The sequence below is a fragment of the Lissotriton vulgaris genome, unplaced genomic scaffold (assembly GCF_964263255.1).
Source record: "Lissotriton vulgaris unplaced genomic scaffold, aLisVul1.2 SCAFFOLD_1334, whole genome shotgun sequence".
Taxonomy (NCBI): Eukaryota; Metazoa; Chordata; class Amphibia; order Caudata; family Salamandridae; genus Lissotriton; species Lissotriton vulgaris.
In genome coordinates, this window is record NW_028245346.1 from 608,231 (window position 1) to 628,694 (window position 20,464).

Here is a 20,464-nt window from a genome sequence, read left to right on the forward strand (position 1 = left end):
ATCAGTATACTGAGGACGGATGTGCAATACGATTATATAAAACAACATTAACAATAAAGGGAATGTGGGGTAAAGCACTCTGGAGCTCCACACAGTAAGACTGAAGCTCAGTAAGTTCCTCACCCACAATTGCTGTGACAGATACTGACTGCAAATACCCACATATAGGATATGCATTCAAAGGCAGGGTCTGTGGAGCTGATACCTATGGTGATGTTATAACTGTAACTCAAAGACAATACTAAGAGTGAACAAGAAACACCACCTAGGTTATCAGCTAGGCCCACGGATCCTGGCGATCAAACAGGAACAAGCAAGGAAGTAACAGCAATAGGGTAGAACTAAATACAGGTACAAACAGACAAGGAGCTAGCTAGGAGGAGTGCCTAACAGGAAAGGAAGGAATTCACAGGGAACACTAGGCAGAAAACAAGTAACAAACATACAAGGTAATAGAAGCAAAACAGCAGGAATAGCAGCAAGACAGTAAACTAGGAACTGGAACCTAGGTGATGGGAAGAAAAGCAGGGACAGGTAAAGGATATACAGAAGGGGAGACTACAAGGGTATACTAGAATGGTGCTGGATCAGGTGTCAAGAAAACAAAGTAGCACTGAAGGCTGTGCTGGGGCAAGTCAAGAATTTAAAAAAGCTCAAAGGCCAAGGTAGCATGCAGGCAGTGCTAATTCAGGAACAAGGATAACTACTCCAGCTCAGGAACAAGGTATACTAAGGCTCAGGAGTCATGGTAGCACTGCAGGCAATGCTAATTCATGAACAAAGAAAACAGCAGCAGGTCAAGACAAGCAATGCTAAGGCTCAGAAGTAAAGGTAGCACTGCAGGCAGTGCTAGCTCTTGAAGAAGGGAAACTGCTGCAGTCCAGGAACAAGGAATAACTAAAGCTAAGGAAACACTGGAAACAAGGGTCAGTCTCACCAGTACACAGCTAAAATGATCAAACCTGGACTGAAGGGAGCTGGGGCTTAAAAGAGCTCACAGCAATCACATGCATCAGGTGTGAGCACGCTAGCAGCAGCCAGCCACAGGTGAGCTCAATTTCTCCACCCATTCTTGGCCTGCAGGGGTGGAGACGGAGCAGTGAGCAGGGAATTCTAGGTAATGGAGTTTCAAGCATGAGCAGGATGGCCTCCACAAAACCCGGCATGGGTTGGTAATGGATGTCAATTTCCAAATCGTGTCCAAATGGCTGGAAGTCAGTATGTACATGAAGGGGAGGGTCTGGAAGCTTATTAGAACACAGGAGAGTCCCACCGTTCAACCCCTTGGTAGTGGACACGAGAATTCAGGGAGAAAGTCATGACAGGTACAAGCCACGCAACCAGTAATGCTGCTGCAGAAACCCCAGTATGTGCTGAAACCATGCCCTCATGCGCTGCTATGATCAAAGGAAGTTTGCGGTTCTCATTAGGAATCAGCAGATCCCCAACGGACGGGACAGTAACTATTGGAACTTGTTCTGGGGACAAACGATAAGAATATTTGGACAGGAATACTTGAAAGAACCTCCTCCCATCCTTAGTAGCCGCTATGGCGGCCAGGATGTCATTATCAATTTTTGTCATTGACCTTGTAATTGCTGCTACTGAACATGTGGGAACTGCAGAGTTGGCTGCTTCATCAGCCAATGAATTGCCTACAGCATGTGCACCCACACGCTGATGACCAAGAGTATGTATAACATGTGTGAGTGGCAGGCTTTCCTTGAGCGCCGCCACTTGAACCCAAACCGTTTTATGCTTAATTGTAGGTGTGAGCGGGAAATCCGTTACGCTCGCGGATTTTGCGGATTTTTGGGAAATCCGCAATCCGCGAATTTTGCGGATTACCCGCAAAATCCGCAAAAAAAATCCGCGAACGTAACGGGTTCAAAAGTTGAACCCCCACTCATGCAACTATTTTACAATGGCGCCAGCAAGCTGCCAGCGCCGTTGTAAAATAGTTACAAAGTTAGCTTGCACAAGAGCCACTAGATAAAACGAAGCAGGTGCTGCTTTATTTTATCTAAGTGCTTCCTGTGCAAGCTAACTTTGTAACTATTTTACAACGGCGCTGGCAGCTTGCTGGCGCCATTGTAAAATAGTTGCATGGCTGGGCACAGGTCTGCAGCTCACTCAAGGGACCCCTACGCCCTTCGGGGCGATTGCATAGTAACACACACATGGTCGCTCGAACTAGTTGATGCTCAAATTCAGTGACTCATTCATTAGCCCAAAAACAATTGTGAGCGTCGTCGAGGCTGGACAGGTGTGCCTTCTTCCCAAATCTACCGTGGAAAATCAGCTGTGATGCTGGATAGGCTTTGCATCCTTGACTTTCACGAGCGCAATACCCGTGCTGTTCCTGTGACCAGGAGCTTCTTTCTCTTCATCTGCTGAACTGATCTTTCTCTGACCTTTTATTCACACAAGAGGCACATACCCTACTGGGCACATTGTGTTCGCACGGGTTTCTGCAAGTTCGCACGCGTTTTGTACAATTTCGCAATTTGTGAATCTGTACAAAACCCTCGCGAACTTGCAGAAACCCGTGCGAACATAAAAAAAAAAAAAATCAGCGCGGATTTTGGGGATTTTCGCAATCCGCAAATCCGCAAATCCGCGGATTGCCAATCCGCAAAATCCGCTCATGCCTACTTAATTGTGCTATATTAGGTGTAGCGAAAATCATTCCATGACAAGAACAAATTGTCATTGCATGATTTCACACAATAAAAGGAATCGCACACTATAAGAATGCAGCTTGTTGGATCAGCAAATTCTGGAGTCAACACCAAAGCACGCAGCTCAGCCAATTGAGCTGTACAGTCTCCTAAAGACAGTGTACGTACCACAGAAGATTTAAACTTGACGTCAACCATTGTACCTGCGACTATCGCGAAGGCGGCCAAATTGGCATGCTTTGAGCCTACGACCTATCTTTTGCAAGAGAGCGCTCTTTTAGAATCACCATCTGTACAGCAGTAAGGATTTTTTCAGTTGGAGAAAAACGCATCTCCGCTGAAGTCTACAAGTATGATTAGTATACAATGAGGACTGTATCCCCTTCATTGAACGTCAAGTATGTGAAACCCACTGTACCTGGAACGATTAATATGACTAAATTTGTAGTACTGTCAAGTGTTAACAGTAAATTTGCCACGAGCATATCTGCTTGCAAAGATCGAAGAATCTTCGTATGTTCCCGGAAGCCAGCTGGCAGAACTAAAGGTTGGTTGTATCAAAGCATGGATTGGTTTGATATGCTGGACATAATCCGGTATATAAGTACAACCGAAATTCAAGAAACCCAGAAAAGATTGTAACATTTTCAGAGTAGGAGGAGGCTGCAATTGAGCACATTTCTCCAAGAAATGAGGGGCCAATCCTCTACCTTCATTGTTGAGTTTGTAAACCCAAAACGATGACTGTCAAAAAGGCAATGTGTGATTTTGCAAAATTAAATTTGCACCCTAGGTCGGCAAAAGACATGATGCGATCAACATGGACTAGATGTGGAATCAACTCATCATCCGTTAAATATATGTCATTCACATAAGAGAAAGCATTTGGGTCTAAATTGTGTAAAAGTGAGACCACACGCGCTGCAAGCGTGAAAATATTTTTTGACTGCCGATTCCAGTGAATGCTGTCCAGTCACGGTTCGCTGGAGCCAGAGTGGGACTGTAAAAACCACTGGAAATATTTAGGGTCGTCTTATATCTTTTGCATACAATGTTATTGATCAAAGCAGAGCTGTGCACGTTTTGTAGTGCAAATGTACGCACATGACTATTCAAATTCCTGTAATCCAATACTATGCGATAGGAGCCATCCGGTTTCATGAACGGTAAAAGAGGATTATTCATTGCTGAAACACAGGGTTCAATAACACCCTGATATTCAAATTGTTTTAGTATTTCGTTAACAGCAGCATTGGCCTCACGTTTGATGGCATATTGAGCTTGTGGCTGTGGCATAGAACATAAAGGTATCTCATGTCCCTGAGAAAATCATGATTACGATACACAGCCGGCGCCACCAACGATTGGCCTGGTACTTCTTCCCGAGACCCCTAAGTAGCGCGTGTGTTTGTCCACAATACCCTCCCACTAGAATCGGAGACGTCCGTGGTGCGAGGGACAAACCTCCTATTTTTGAGATATATAGGTTTTTCAAGCTTGAATTTTGAAAGGTTCTAATTACAACCCGGCTTTGTCCTACCTTTTGGCTTGCTATATTAGTCATGGCTGTTAATATTACAGCACCGAACCGCGCAGCTGTTACAGCACATTTGACCCAACACGGAGTGCCCATTACGGGGGCAGACTTTTTTTTGTTGAGGAGGCAAATGCCGCCTATAGCTTCGAGGTTTTTTACACCTGGGTTAAAGTTCCGCTGTGGACAGTAATGATCAATTCTTACATGAGTATGTGCTAGGTGTAGTCGCTGCGAGGTATCGTCCCTATAATTTGCTTGAAGTTCTGTTGTTGGCATGGCAACACACTATTTGGTTTAATGGCGCCCTTCCTCACCCTGTTACATCGGTCCGTCTCGCCCCATTGCTAGAGTTGGGTATGAGACTGGTGGGGGCATTCCCTGTCGTTTCTGATATGATCGCAGCGAATCTAAAATGGGAAACAGTAAGCTTACAGGTGAGTCAGGACTTAGAGGCGGTTCCTAACGTGGATAACCCACAGGAATTGCTGAAACTTATAGCTAAGGCATATAAATCCTTAGATCAAAATAATTTGGGAGTTAAATCGTTTACTGAAAACACAACAATGGGAGTTTTGGGATCCAAGGGAATATAATTTAGAGACCAGCGAAGAAAATTTTCCCCTTTATGACATATACTTATAACAACCTATCTCTTCAGGTCTTTACTATATATATGATGAGCCTTAAAGGGATCAAAAGAAGTGAGTGTGTTCTACATTCAACCAACTCTCAATTACAATGTTCATGTTGTCATGATTCAATCCTATTGGGAATTCATCCCTTAAGGACAAGAACCCTCACTCACCCTTGGGTGACATGCTTCATCATGTGGGTTCCTCCTTATCAGTAAGAAAACCTAGTCTTACTGGGAGCTACGACTTCCCAGATATTAATGAAGGAGCTCAGAGATGTTTTCTTAGTGTGTTATGGTACGTAGGAAATATATCCCAAATGAGAGCTAGTGGGGTAGTTGCAGTGCAGAAGAAAGTGATTAAATTAATTGTGTCAAAAAAGTGCATTAAAACTGTCTAGATCAATACACTAAACGATTGTATTCATGTGCTTAATCTGACAGGATTAAAAACAAAGCAATTAAGTAGTATGGATTTAAAACTACTCAAGGTCGACATGTTTCAGCCATGTGTATCGGTGGCTTTCTTCAGGACCTATAATTGATGTAGATTTGCTACTGCTTGTGAATGTATGATTAACACAAAAAGGTGATAAGTTTGATATACTAAACCAGTATTCCGGTGGCGTGATACCTGGTAATACCGTGTTTATCTAAAAACAAGAAAAAGAAGAAATGTATACATACACTCAAAACGATCCCTTTGTATACAGTGCTCTAATTATGACATTATCCATTGTCAATTATTATTGAATATTTCAACATTTATATTCCACTTCCCCTCATAGGTAGGATAATAGACCTCACCTCAACCTGGCAGGCAGCTCAGGGGAGGAGGCCCCGCACTGCGGAAAGAATAGAAGTAGTAAGCTCTTCTAATATAGGAGTTATAGTGCTAAAATGAAACATAACTGCTGTATACTGCCAGGAAGCGCCCAGACAATGCAAACAGGTAGAGTGCTTTCCTAATCGACTTGTCGGAAGGGGAATTAATATCTTTAATGGATGTCTACCTTAAAATTCACCCATTTACTTTCTGCAACAGCATTTTCTACAATCGTATCTTTTGTTTAGCCTCAAAACTTAGGGCTACATATCAATCAGTCCTATGTTTAATGTCATACAAGTTTGAAGAAAGGCTAACAAAAAGATCTTGATAGATATCATGCTTAATCCATTTGTGGTCTATCTTACAAGTTTATATTTTAAGTATCAGAAGTTGTTTGTCAAAAGATTACTACAGTTTAACAAAATGCCAATAAATCTGTAGTATGTTGTAATGCAAATGCTACTTACCAGTATGCATCTGTTCTTGGCATGTAGGGCTGCTGACATTCATATCTGTGCATAGATCGCCGCCTAGTGTTGGGTCCGGATGATTGCACATTGTTGTCCTGGAAGAGTCTTCGAAGTATCACGAGATAGGTGGCTCCTCCCCTGGACTACAGTGCGCATGGGCATTGCCTCCATCCCCAGATTGTTTTTAGCCATTGGCAGAGATGGAGTGAAGTATGTGAGTGATGACCATGCTATGAGCATATATATATATATATATGAAGACTGCAGCTGCTACAGGCGCCGGGGAGGAGGGTGGGCGATATGAATGTCAGCAGCCCTACATGCCAAGAACAGATGCATACTGGTAAGTAGCATTTGCAGTTCGAGGCATGTGGGCTGCTGAATTCATATCTGTGCATAGAATACATAGCAGTCCCTCCATTAGCGGCGGTCGCCCGTGCCAGCTGCAGCAGTCTGAAAAAGTGTCTTGAGAACAGCCTGACCAACAGCTGCCTGCTGTTTGGAGTGCACGTCTACACAGTAATGTTTAGTGAAAGTATGTGTGGTAGACCATGTGGCTGCTCTACAAATGTCTTCTAAGGGAATGTTACCTAGGAAAGCCATAGAGGCCCCCAACTTCCTGGTGGAGTGGGCTCTTGGTGGGATAGTGAGAGTGCGTTTAGCTTTAGCGTAACAGATTTGAATGCATTTCACAATCCACCTAGCGATCCCAACTTTGGAGATAGCGTTTCCCTTGTGGTGTGAGGCAAAAGCAACGAAAAGCTGCTTGGTTTTGCGAAAATCTTTTGTCCTGTCCACATAGTACATCAAGGCTCTTTTAACGTCAAGGGTGTGGAGCATCCGCTCCGCCAGCGTCTCTGGGTTTTGGAAAAACACCGGCAACTCAATTGTTTGGTTCATATGGAATTGAGACACAACCTTGGGTAAGAATTTAGGGTTAGTGCGGAGCACAACCCTGTTAGCGTGCACTTGGAAGAAAGGTTCTTGGATGGTGAGCGCCTGCAACTCGCTAACCCTCCGTAGCGATGTAATTGCTACTAAGAAAGCAACCTTCCAAGTCAGAAACTGAAGCTCACAAGAGTGCAGTGGCTCGAAGGGAGGACCCATCAGTCTTGTAAGAACCACATTGAGGTTCCATTCTGGAGCTGGTGGGGTCCTTGGCGGAATGACTCTCTTGAGTCCTTCCAGAAAAGCCTTGATAGCAGGGACCTTAAAAAGTGACAGGTGTTGCCTGTTCTGGAGGTATGCTGCCATAGCAGACAGGTGAATGCGGATGGAAGAGTACGCCAAATTGCATTGATACAGGTGGAACAGGTAACAAATCATGTTTTGAATTGAAGCATCTAGCGGGTCAATATTGTGGTTAACACAGTAAATGACAAACCTCTTCCATTTAGCCGCATAACAAGCTCTAGTAGTGGGCTTCCTTGCCTCGCGAATGATGTTCATGCAATCGGGAGGAAGATTGAGGTAGCCAAACTCTAGGACTTCAGGAGCCAGATCGCCAGGTTGAGCTGTTGCGGATCTGGGTGCTGAATGTCGCCATGGCTCTGCGTCAGAAGGCTGGGAGTGAGATGAAGCCTTTGATGCGGTACCACGGAGAGTTCCAGAAACGTGGTGTACCACGGCTGGCGAGCCCACGTTGGAGCAACCAGGATGAGAGTCATCGAGTGCTGCCTGAGCTTGCGTGCCACCAGCCGTATCAGAGGTGCTGGGGGAAAAGCGTACGCAAATCTGCCTGACCAGTTCATCCACATCGCATTGCCCTGTGATTGCGGGTGTGGGAACCTGGCGGCGAAGCTTTGGCATTTTGCGTTCTCCTTTGTGGCGAACAGGTCTATCTCTGGATGACCCCACCTTTGGAAATACGGTTGGAGTACTGATGGATGTATCTCCCACTCGTGCATTTGATGGCTGTGCCTGCTGAGCAGGTCCGCCATCTGGTTGTCCTTGCCCGGGAGATGCTCCGCCATGAGGAAGATGTTCCTCTGAATGGCCCACTTCCACATGCTCTGAGCCAGATGAGACAGCTGCGGAGAGTGTGTGCCTCCCTGCTTCTGAATGTAGTACATGGCTGTCATGTTGTCTGTCCGGATCAACACGACCTTGTTGCACAGATGTACTTTGAACGCCTTTAAGGCCATGAAGATTGCCATCAGTTCCAACACATTGATGTGCATCTTCCTTTGCTGTAGTGTCCATAGTCCCTGCACTGTGTAGTGGAGTACATGCGCTCCCCATCCCTGGAGAGAAGCGTCCGTCGTCAGGGTAATCTGTGGCACAGGCTCTTGGAATGGTCGGCCCTTGCAAAGGTTTTGTGGATTCCACCAATGCAGAGAGTTGTATGCCCGACCGCTCACCAACACTAGGTCTGTCAGTTGCCCATGAGCCTGAGTCCACTGACGTGCCAGGCACTCCTGAAGCGGACGCATATGTAGTCTCGCGTGCGGGACAATGGAGATGCAGGAGGCCATCATGCCTATCAACTGCATGAACACCTTCGCTGGAAGCGAGTGTTGAGGTCTGAATCGTTGGATCAGCGTTTGGATACTGGCGATTCTCACTGAATTTGGCTGCGCAGTGGCTGCCAGAGTGTTTATTGTCGCGCCCAGATACTGTCGTACATGGGCGGGCTGGAGATGGGATTTCGGGTAGTTCAGAGAGAATCCCAGATCGTGCAGGAGATGAATGGTGCGGGACACGTGGTCGGCGCACTGTTGTTCTGTTTTTGCTTGAATGAGCCAGTCGTCCAGGTAAGGGTAGACGTGGACGTTCTGGCGTCGCAGATGCGCCGCCACAGTCGCCAGGCACTTCGTAAAGACCCTTGGCGCTGTGGTGACCCCGAACGGCAGAACCCTGAACTGGTAGTGCTGGTCTTGGATCGTGAATCTGAGATACTTCCTGTGGGAAGGATGCAGGGGGATATGAAAGTATGCATCTTTTAGATCCAACGTAGCCAGGAAGTCCCCCTGTTGAAGCAGAGGGGGTACCTGCTGCAACGTGACCATATGGAAATGCTCCGAGAGAATGTACCAGTTGAGGGGCCTGAGGTCCAGGATGGGCCGCAGGGAACCGTCCTTTTTGGGGATTAGAAAGTACAGAGAGTTAACTCCTGTACCCCTTTCCTGCAGTGGGACGAGCTCTATTGCCCCTTTTTGCAGCATGACCTGAACTTCCTGCTGCAACAAGAGCAAGTGCTCGCCGGACATAGGACGGCTTCTTGGAGGTATGTTCGGTGGAGTGGAAGTAAGTTCCAGACAGTAACCGTACTGGATAAGAGACTTGACCCACCTGTCCGTGGTGATGGATTTCCACGCGGGCAGGAACTGCTGGAGTCTCCCCCCGACCGGTGTTGTGTGGTCGGGGGGCAGTGACAAGGCGTCACTGCTTGCTGGCGGCGGTGGACCTGGAGCTGTTGTTTCCACGTCCCCTGCCTTTGATGTTGTTGCCTCTGTAGCCACCTCTACCCTTTTTGGTGTATGAGGTTTGGGTATTGCCCTTGTAGTACTGGGTGGATTGCGATGCCTGACTGAGGTGCCTCTGGTATTGGAGCGGCGAAAGGAACCACCCCGAAACTGCTGAGACTGAAGGGCCCCCATTGACTTAGCAGTGTCTGTATCTTTTTTCATTTTCTCAAGCGTCGCATCAACCCCAGGGCCAAACAAATGGTCAGGATTAACCGTCTGGTTCAGGATGGTCGTTTGTATATCAGGTTTAAACCCTGAAATCCTAAGCCATGCATGTCGTCTGAGCAACACACTAGTGTTGATTGCCCTGGAGGCTGTATCAGCCACATCTAGCGCACATTTGATGGAAGCGTTTGTGATGAGCTTTCCCTCTTGAATTAACATTTCCCCTGCCTCCTTGTACTGGTCAGGCAAGTGCTGCAGCAGTGCTTCTAGGGTGTCATAATGAGCCCTATCGTAGCGTGCAAGTAGGGCCTGCGTGTTCGAGATGCGCCAAATGTTAGCTGCCTGTGCAGCAATCCGTTTCCCTGAGGCCTTAAATATTTTTGACTCTTTGTCTGGGGGAGGAGCGTCACCAGTCGTCTGTGAGTTCGCCCTCTTGCGAGCGTTGGATACAACCAAAGAGTCCAGTGGCAAGTGTCCCTTGATATATGTTGGATCCGAGGGCGCTGCCTTATATTTTTTATCAATGCGTGGATTGATGACACGTGCCCGAGTGGGCTCCTTGAAGACTTCCTGCGCGTGCTTGAGCACTCCCTTGAGCATTGGCAAAGTTTTGATTGACTTTTCGGCCACAGAGAAAGTGTCAAATAAAAAGTCCACATCCACAGGATCGGAGTGCAGCTCGACATCGTGGTTAGCCGCAGCTCTCTCGATCAACGCGTTGAAGGCAGCAGAGTCCTCCGTTGGCGAAGTTTTTGCCGCAAAGAGCTGCGGTTCCTGACCCGACTGCGGGTCCTCAGGGTCGCCTCCGGCAGACCAAGGTTCATGTTCCTCCTCCGGATCCGAGTACGCCGGATAGTTGTACTCGACCTCCACCTCGTCGCCATCCCCCGCGTTGGAGTGAGTTGGGGAACGCGGCAGGTCACTTGGAGACGCCGGCGCCAAAGGTGCTGAAGTACCCGCAGAGTCCTTCTTATTTTTGAGAGGAATGCGAAAGTGTTCCAACACCGGCTCCGTGGTGATTTTCCTTTTGAGGAGGGACAGTTTCCCGGTATTGGCGTCGATGATGACTTCACGACGTTCTTCCTCCGCGAGTGGCTGGAGCCGAGGTTTAGACACCACCGGAGACGCTTTGGGCGTCGACACCTCCTTCGAGGGCACCCCAGCCACCTGCTTCGAAGCGAAGGCCTTCGGCGTCGACTTCGGCGGCAGGGTGAAGCGGATAGGCGCTTGTGCCTTCGATGGCTTCAGCGCGGGCTTCGACACCCCAGCTTCCGGGTCGGGAAGCTCCGCGACCCTCCGAATCCGTTGCAGGGACTCTTCGACTTTCTTCGAAAGGGCTGGAGAGGGAGTGACCGCCTCGCGTGATTTCCCTGACTTGGGAGTGGTGTCGGCGAGAGGCACCGTCTTCGGAGTCGATGCGGTACCGTCCTTGGCTCCGACGGCCGGAGCCGGGAAAGCCAGAGCTTTGGGATCGCCTTGACGCTTCTTCGAAGCCTTCTTCGGGTCATCGACCACGACCATCTTCGGCGCCGACGCAGCCACGTCGGACGACTTCGCCTTCGGCACCGACCCGGAGGCCTTTGGGTCGGCCATCTTGGCGGGACTGTCCATGTCGGCCATTTTGAATTTCTTAGATTTTGACGCCTCCAGAGCCTTCTGTACCGCTTTCACTTTCGGTTTCGAAACCGGAGGTGTTGAACCCGAAGGCTTCACTTTCGTTTTTGGAAATGTGAGTGGCACCTCCAAAATGTCCGTGGCCGGGCCCGTAGGCGGGGCTGCTGGACTAATAACATGGTCTTGGGTACGGCCCGAAGGCGATCCCTCGACCTGGGCCGCAGGAAGGGGGTCGACCCCTGAGTCAGTCCGGGGATGCTCCTCCTCTGAGCTATCCCCCACGGTGGCAATGGCCGTATCGTCGTCCCCTACCTCGTCGCCGGCTTCGTCAAACTCCTCGTCTCCTGCGTCGTAGGCCTCCCCCTCGGACGCAGGGCTAGAGTCCGAAACCTGTTGGACATTGTCGCTTCCAACGTCTTCTTCGAAGATGTCGTCCGGCGGGGGCGCAGACAGTTTGGCCTGGAGTCTCGCAGCCCGACAAATCTTGAGGGTCTTCTTGCACCGGAACTTCGAGCAGGCCATACACCTGGCCTCGTCGTGGTCCGGCGACAGACAAGTGTTGCACACTGGGTGCACGTCGAGGTGCGAGTATTTCGCGTTGCACACCGGGCACCGTTTAAACGGAGTCCGTTCCATGTCTGGAGCGTCGTGTAGGCCCGTCCGCGCCGACAGCACGCGGAAGGGCAGCGAGAGTTCGGAGCTGAAGAAAATAGTAAACCCGAACGAAAACGATACCGGCGCCAAGCCTAAAGACCTTTTGGTCTCGAGTTAAGAGAGTTAACAACTATCGGTTCCGACAGAGGGAACCGACACACATCCGAACCCAATGGCGGAAAAAAACAATCTGGGGATGGAGGCGATGCCCATGCGCACTGTAGTCCAGGGGAGGAGCCACCTATCTCGTGATACTTCGAAGACTCTTCCAGGACAACAATGTGCAATCATCCGGACCCAACACTAGGCGGCGATCTATGCACAGATATGAATTCAGCAGCCCACATGCCTCGAACGCAGATTAATACCTTAGTTAAATATACAGCCAAAAACCTCTAAAGCCGTGACCCTTACATCTCTGTCGGTACCTCGTTGTGAATGTTGAGTCTGCCCCGGGAGGTGAGGAACTGGCTGACTGGGTGAGATTAAATAGCCTTCTTTTAGAGGTTTTATGTTATTGCCTGATTCAAAAACCGAACGAGCACACAGGTCGCATGCGCGATTATGGAATACTATTTTCTCGCGCATGCGCATAGTTTCCCATGTTTTTTGTGTCATACCCTCCCTCTGTAGCCTAATACTCGCGCTTCATTTGTCCTTGACTTTTTAGTTTTTTAAGAACGGCTTTAAGCCAAGCGCAATCGCGAGATAATACATACTCGTGCATGCGCAACTGCCACCACTTCTACAATGCAGTGCTATCTTTTAACCGCAGAAGCTCCCAGATTGCTCAACTTCATAGCACATACTAAAAACTACATCATTTTCGCTGCAGTTTGGAAACCTTTACCACAACGTTCCACACCTCGTCTGACCTAAGTGTACTTGCTCATTGGAACAGACCTCAGGCAAGCGTGATGGTACATTCTCGCGCATGCGCACAAGTCACTGTTTTTTCTAGTGCTGCACTGTCATTTCACTACGAACACACCCAGATTGCCCAAGATCATAGCATCCTCATCATATATATAATAAAGACCCGAAGAGATAGGTTGTTATAAGTTAAACCTTTTACTCAAACTCAGCAACAAACGAAGCCCCAACCTGAAAAGGAGGGGAGACCATTCTTTTCTAAAAAAAAATTGGGAGTAAGAATAAACAGCAGCAACCACAGAAGCAGAATTTGTGTGCTGGTTCACGGACCGCTATAACTTCTGAGCATAAATATGATTTGCGTGACCGCACTAAACTAAAGACCCGGAACAATGTCTGAGCAGTTCTACACCCTCGGCTAGAAACAGGAAGCACAAGCGATTTTAAACTACCAGCTTATTTTTTCTCCAAGTGCACAAGAAATGAGTAAAGAGTCCGCTGTGGCCACTGCAAACTGTCAAATGTACTTCATGTCTGGCAAGAATGTAAAATTGGCTCATTCTCGTGGTACTCAAGAGCTACACATACCTTACTATACTGTATGTATGCATGCATGCATGGTAAATATGACTGCTGGGAATCTTGCTCTAATGTTATCTGGGCAGCATGTATGCTGATTCTGCATTGGTTACTCTCCCTATGCTGAAGCCAGCTTTGGAACATTCCAGAAAGAGAGGCACATTCAAATATGTGGCAAAGTAGTTGCCCCACGCTCTGAGCCATTCATTTTCAAGAATCTCCAATACACACTGCCCATCTGTTCGCAATTGTAAAACTGGCTCACAGCACACATGTTCACATATACTGAATAAGCTGAGCAAACACCTGCCGGTGATTTCTAAACTGGTCCTGTTGTTTCATATGGAGACCAAACCTGATGCGTGGATAGTTTGATAACAAACAGTCCTGGTTATGCTCAGTTACGTTCAACTACAAGAGACAGACTAGACTCCCTTTAGGAGTGATGGATTACCTGTTTGTGCATATCTACACACACCATGTGGCCCTGGCTATATATAATAAAGACTAGTATCGCTGTGCTTCCTGCAGCACTCTCCACCAGGGAAGCAATTCATCTGCGTGCTGCCAGTATCTCAGTTCGAAATTGCCAATTTCCTGTGATTTACTCCAGCGCCCATGAACCCTGGTCCACGCTATGGAACCCCACACATCAAGAGAAAAAAGAACACAATGTCCTAACACAACACAGAAAAAAAATCAGGCTCTTGGCATATATCTATATTAATAACACAGAAAAAATACATTATTTGGCCATTATTGGCACATAAGAGTGCTCCTACCACGCCCTCCTTTGAAAGACATACATATGCATGGCCTGTCTACTATCCTAGAAGATGCTCAAGTGATTTGGAATACATCATGGTGTTCCACAAAAAAGTATCACACGACATGCTGAAAATGACAAATTCAACTAAACATAAGAACGCACTCTCTTACACTACAGATGGTACATCTTCCAGGGTCGGACTGGCCATACGGCAATCACACAGTGCCCGAGGGGCTGGTCTGATAGGTCAGTGTGTGGGCTGTTTTTTTTTAAAGATTTGTGGGCTTTTTGGTTTAGTGGCAAACTTTCTAAGGTTGATTTCATTGATACTACCACAAACATTGCTTGTAACAGGCGTAAATGCATGCAGAATTGGAAGGCTTACCAGGACTTTATGTTTATTATTTCGTTTTTTGCATTCCATATTAGGCAATGATTTCAAGACCTCAAAGAAAATCACATTTTGTCCTTCGGGCACTGCCCTTTCCCTTGAGATAAAGTTTTTCTGGTTTTCTCTTTTGGCCATTTGTGGTTGCCCCAGAAACCAGTTGTCTTCAATGGGTTTACACCTTCTGGGGAATTATTTTACCTCATTAGTGCCAAATTAACAACCAAGTAAGGTAGTAAGCAACTGGAAGATGACCAGTCAAGCTTTCCAAAGGTCAATTAACAAAGGGAGAGAAAGGGTTATAGGGCACTCTTGGTCCCCAATCAGTTAGCAAATAAACAAAGGAAGAGTGTCCGTCAGAGAAGCGTTCAGGATGGTTATAGCACGTGAGATTTGAGGCCAGTTGTAAGTGGTCAGATGAACAGACCAATTTCAAGAAAAAATACAAGATTTTTTCAGGAAACCCTCACTCACCCTAGTGGTGACATGCTTCATCATCGGGTCCACCGGGAGAGATCGAATACCTCCCCGGTGTGCTGCGACGCCAGGAGACTGCGGAGCAGGTTCTTGTGAGGGTAAAGAGTGAAAAAAGTGAATTTAAAAATGTCCAAGGTTGTACCAAAAAATCATTTATTGGCTGGTCAACCTGACATATTAAAAACTTGCTATGTGTAGGGAAAACTAACCAAATAAATTCTACTGGTGTTTCCCTTTTAGAAAAGGGTCAACATGTTTCTGCCCGTGGTATGTGTGACTTTACAGGGCTTTCTTCAGGACCAATTTGTGAGTGTCACCTTGACAGGTGTGGGCGCGCTAAGGCCCACCCTGCCAAAAGGCCCACCCTGCCAAAGGCAGTGAAAGTTAAAAATAGCACTATGTGTAAAAAAGGTGCATAAAAGATACAAACTTGTAAGTCTGGGGAGTTACCTCTGTTACGAGGAACCTTGAAGTTTGTAAAAAAAACTGAACCACGCCCCATAGAACTCAGGAGGGGGGTGGGAGCGACAATGGCACACAGCCCGCAACGCTCTGCACCCTCTCGGCACCTAGCTGTTCCCTCACTGGATCTCGCAGCACACCGGGGAGGTATTCGATCTCTCCCGGTGGACCCGATGATGAAGCATGTCACCACTAGGGTGAGTGAGGGTTTCCTGAAAAAATCTTGTATTTTTTCTTGAAATTGGTCTGTTCATCTGACCACTTACAACTGGCCTCAAATCTCACGTGCTATAAGCTTTCCAAAGGGCCACACAGGAACACATGACCACACATTTTTAGTAACTCTAGCCGCACTCACCATATCATGGTGCGTCTTTCCTTCATTCTCTTGAACAGAAAAATATGTCTTTAACTAGACATTCAACTCCCTCTTACAGCCCCTTTCCTTGGACAAAATTCAAATTGAGGAGTTACATAAAATATAGCTGTTTAGTAGACACTGCTTCTATATGTACTTATGGGTGTCTAATGCTACGCAAGTGGTTAACTGGAAGGATGATCTGTACTTTCTGTTGATTATTTTGTTTCTTGCATTCCATATCCTGCCAAAAACACATTACAATACAACCCAGCTAACACCTCTCTCAGAGAGAAGACCTACTTACACCTGCCACACATTTTCCTTTTAAGGTACTGAGAGGAGCAGTGACTCACCTTCTGCCCACCTTGTGCCAAAGATATGTCCAAAGTTGACCGTGCTCGAGGCAGGGTCAATTTTGAGCACTTTGGATGAAATACAAAATGTTACTTTAGTTTCTTTATTTTTTTGACAACAGGCCCTGATATTTACACTGTTAATCTTTGTAAAGTGTGGCGGGCCTGTGAGAGTATAGTTTCACAAAACCACATTATACTCTCTACAGTACACTGCAGAGTAAGTTTATCAGTGTAAAGCATCTGAAGTAAGTATAAGTATTAGTATAAGATAAGGGCATCAGTGTAGCATAAGCTGAATAAATGTAAGTGAATATGGTGGTATATCAGAATATCTACTTAAACTAACATTACACTGCACAACACTACACGCCACTCCATAACACACCATTACCACTTGACTCAACTCTACACCACTCTACTCCATAATACTACAATCTACTCAACTTTAAAACACTTCACTCTATGCTCCTTTACAGCAATAGCTTTTAGCCATAATGAATAGCAGCCACACTAGTGTACAACAGGGCCAACATATTGACCAAGCCATCGGCAAGACTTATTGACTATGCCAATGCTGGTTAGACTAAGCTGTTTTACCAGGATTGAAACTTGTGAGCTGAAAATAACTAAGAATCTCTACAATAAAATCATTAAGCCATTGAGATTTCTTACATAAAATACAAATACATCCCAAACTTACAAGCTATGCCCTTCAGCAGGTACTGCTATTTTAGAATTCTAACATGTGGGCAGAGAGAGCAAAAAGATCTCTCCAGCAAATGCAATGCATGAACCGCCGGAGTTGTTTAACCAGTTACCATGAAACTTGCTGAATAAACACAGATCTCTGCATTAGCCCCGAGCTAGATTAAAATGCAGTCTGTGGCCAATTTAATAGGCCAAAATAGCTTTGCTATCATATCTTTCTTAGTTACCAATGTCTCTAGCAGCAGAGTTTGTACAAAAAATGTGCTTGATTACTTACTAACAAAACTCCTCCTTTATAGCTGAACTCCTTCCTGCAGCCATCCCCAGCTACTGGTTCCCGGAGTAAACGATTGCCATTCCTACTGATTGGGGCTTAGGGGAGGGGGAGGGGCGACCGAGAGGGAGGCTTTTTGGTTGAGATTTTGGGCTGACGGGCAGGGGCTATAAAACCGGCCATTTTACAAGCTGTGTCACCATTTTGGTAAGGTGAGAAGCCAGCCGGCAGATGTAGGGAAGATTAGTTGTAAAAACGTTCCCTCCCTCTTACCTTGAAGAACAGTTTGTTTATTACAGGCAGGGTCAAGTTATAGGTTATTTGGTTGAGCACAGGTGCATTGGAGGGGAAGTGCAATGTATTGAGTTGTTGCTTGAAGCAGGTGCAAGGCATTTGGGGCCGTATTACAATAAGTGCCCTGGGGTGCAGTAGGCGTTTACGCCCGCTTTGCGCTCCCCCGGTGCACTTTGGTATTATAGAAGGGGCGCAGACGCTTGTGCGTCCCCTTCTATAATACCAACAGCGCTGGTGCACTTAAAGCGCCAGCGCTACCTTCAGATGGTGTTCCCTCCTTTGCATAGGGGCGTGCCCTAAGCAAATGAGGGGATTCCTTTGACTCTGCACCAGCGCCATAGTAAAGACGCAAGCGCAGAGTGATAGCAGCTCTCAGGAGGCGCACTGACAGTGACCCATTTGAAAGGTGGTGCACTGTCAGTGCGCCCCCTGAGAGCAGCCCTCTGCAGGGGGTAAAGGGGGGCCCATGGACCCCCAAGACATCCCCTTGCAGACAGGTGCAGTCACTAACTGCACCCGCCTGCAAGGGGATCTCTAATCCTGTTTGAAAGTGCAGACGGGTGCCGCCTGCACCGTGCAAACATGGAGTAGCTGCTCCGTGTTTTCAGTGCGAGTTCGCCGTGCGCGAACTATCACAATGCATAATACGGCCCCTGGTTCTATCACAATGCATAATACGGCCCTTGGTAGCTAGTTTTTAGCATGTTTACAGTTTAACTTTATGGTTGAAAACAAGTTACTCCAGGAGCCAGCAATAAGGTTAAGATAGGAGATAGTTAGGTAGATGTTTGAGAAGTAAAGAAGAGGTTACAGGGTTAAAGTTCAACAGTTAATGACCGAGCAGTTTTTTTTTTTTTAAATATTGGCAAAGAAAAGATAAGAGTGGGGAAACCTTAGGGGTCGGGGAGGAGGATATGTAGGTGAATCAATGTATAGCGAGGTGTAGTTTTGTAAGGCAAAGGGGTAATGTTTTGTGAGGTACACCGGTCTTCAATAAAGCGGCCTTTTCCACACATATTAAAGTCATTGGTGGTCTGTGCTGCACTTTTTCGGGCCAAACATATTTGTTAGCGCTCAGTCTTATAAGGGGTCCGCTTACAAACTGCTGCCCGACTTAAAATCTCCAATGACATTTAGTGGACCGCTGAGATGACTTAGGGAGTTATAAAAATTGCATAAAACTCTGGGAGATAAAGTAGGGTTGGCACGGACTGGCGTTTAATGTCTCACCAGTACAAACATTTAGAAAAATGACTAAAAACCGGTATTTTTCCCTTATTCAAAAAAAGTAAATAGAAGGCACTTAGAATGTGTTATACTTCCGCATCTGCCTCGGTGATCCCTAACTGATAATTCAAGTAAACAAAGACAGAAAGGCCATGTTTAAAAACGAATTTGGACGATTTTATACAACAACAAAAAAATGTAATATCATGGCTGCGCATTTGCAGACTCTTACCGCGTAAATAAACAACTGGTACTTTTCTCTGAGAAAGGCGCCGTCACCCAGAGTTCAGGTAAAATCCCCAACACAAACGTGCACATTTGTAGCGCGTCTACCTCAACATTCAACGATCACGTGTTGGTCACGGGGACCCTCCTCAACGCACCCATACGTTCACTTTTCAATGCTGCTCGAAGACGCCTCGCTCCCAATATGATATCCCAGCCACCCCCCACTCCGGCGCCTTCCAGCCTGTCACTGCTGCTACTTTTCCCAGAAGGGGGTACCTTCGAGTTCGGCAAAGTGCACGCGCACCTCCCCGGGGCGGGAGACTGTGATCTGGCATTCGCCCCCGCCGGACTTCTTCTGGCTCTGGAAGTAGCACAGAAGCTTGTTCTTCAGCGCCTTGGTGCAGCCATGGGAGCCCCAGTCCCCCCGCACCAGGACGGGGTACGGGTAAGCTTCGTCTCCCATGTCCGTGTTATTGCTACAGCTCCCAGGCTCGGAATGACGCGAGGAATTGGACTTCCTGTACCGTACAGGACTTTGCAACCAGATGAATCTCACAACGGCGGGTCGTCGCTTTCGGTTTCGTTTCTAAGAACTTCAAGTCGTGGAAAGCGCGGAGGGAGTGTTATTGTTGAGGACTGTTGCTCTGCCTCGCCCTCGGCCACAGAAGCCCGCCCAAAAAGGGAGGAATGGAAACTGATACGACGATAAATTCCAGAAACTACTATATTCGTAGTGAAAACCGGTGTTCACGGACAGCGCTTGAATTGGGGAAAAAATTCCTGGGGAAGAAACCATAAATTGGAGGTCAAAGTGTGGCAGAGATAAGAAGGTGAAGTCACACGGGACAGTCATGTAGAGCAGAGTCTGACCGACAACGTGTAATTTTTTTTTATTTAAAAGATACCCCAAAGAAATCGGCAACAAGGACAAAGGTGACACTGAATATGTTTTGCTTAATTAATGAGCCAGAAAAAGGCAGTATTTTAAAATATCTTGTGGGTTAACGGCTCTTGTGTAGGAGTCTTTATGTGCCTGGCAAATTTGATGGGATAAAATAATGCAAGATATTTATGGTGGTTAATGCACTTGCTGGAGAGACCTGTTTGTTGCCTGGTCATAGTTTGATTCATAAAGTAGCATTTAGGGCTAATGTGCCTGCTGCAAAGGACAGTTTGTAACACAGATCATAGATTTGTATTTTATGTAGATAGTTCCTTGGGATTCTGTTTTTGACACATATGTTGTGTCGTGGCATGCCGCTAAATTATTGACATAGACACCATTAGTATAGTACTACAAATGGCCTCGAGCACGTGCACCCGGGCCCTTTTATTAGCAGGCTCACGTCACTCGTGACGCCTGCATGTGGGGGTGCAAGTGTGCCCACTCCCATAGGGGAGTGGCTATAAAATCTATGTC

The 20,464-nt window shown here is 46.9% G+C and overlaps 1 protein-coding gene across 1 annotated transcript in view; it reads right to left on the reverse strand.

Moving 5' to 3' along the window:
• Positions 1-19,657, reverse strand: part of LOC147666471 (protein mono-ADP-ribosyltransferase PARP14-like) — a 500,256-nt gene extending 480,599 nt beyond the window's left edge. The window contains exon 1 of the mRNA XM_086949064.1: positions 19,321-19,657. Coding sequence (XP_086805190.1) covers positions 19,321-19,507 — 187 coding nt within the window. The 5' untranslated portion in view covers positions 19,508-19,657. The remainder of the gene's footprint in view (positions 1-19,320) is intronic.
• Between the last annotated feature and the right edge of the window lie 807 nt (positions 19,658-20,464).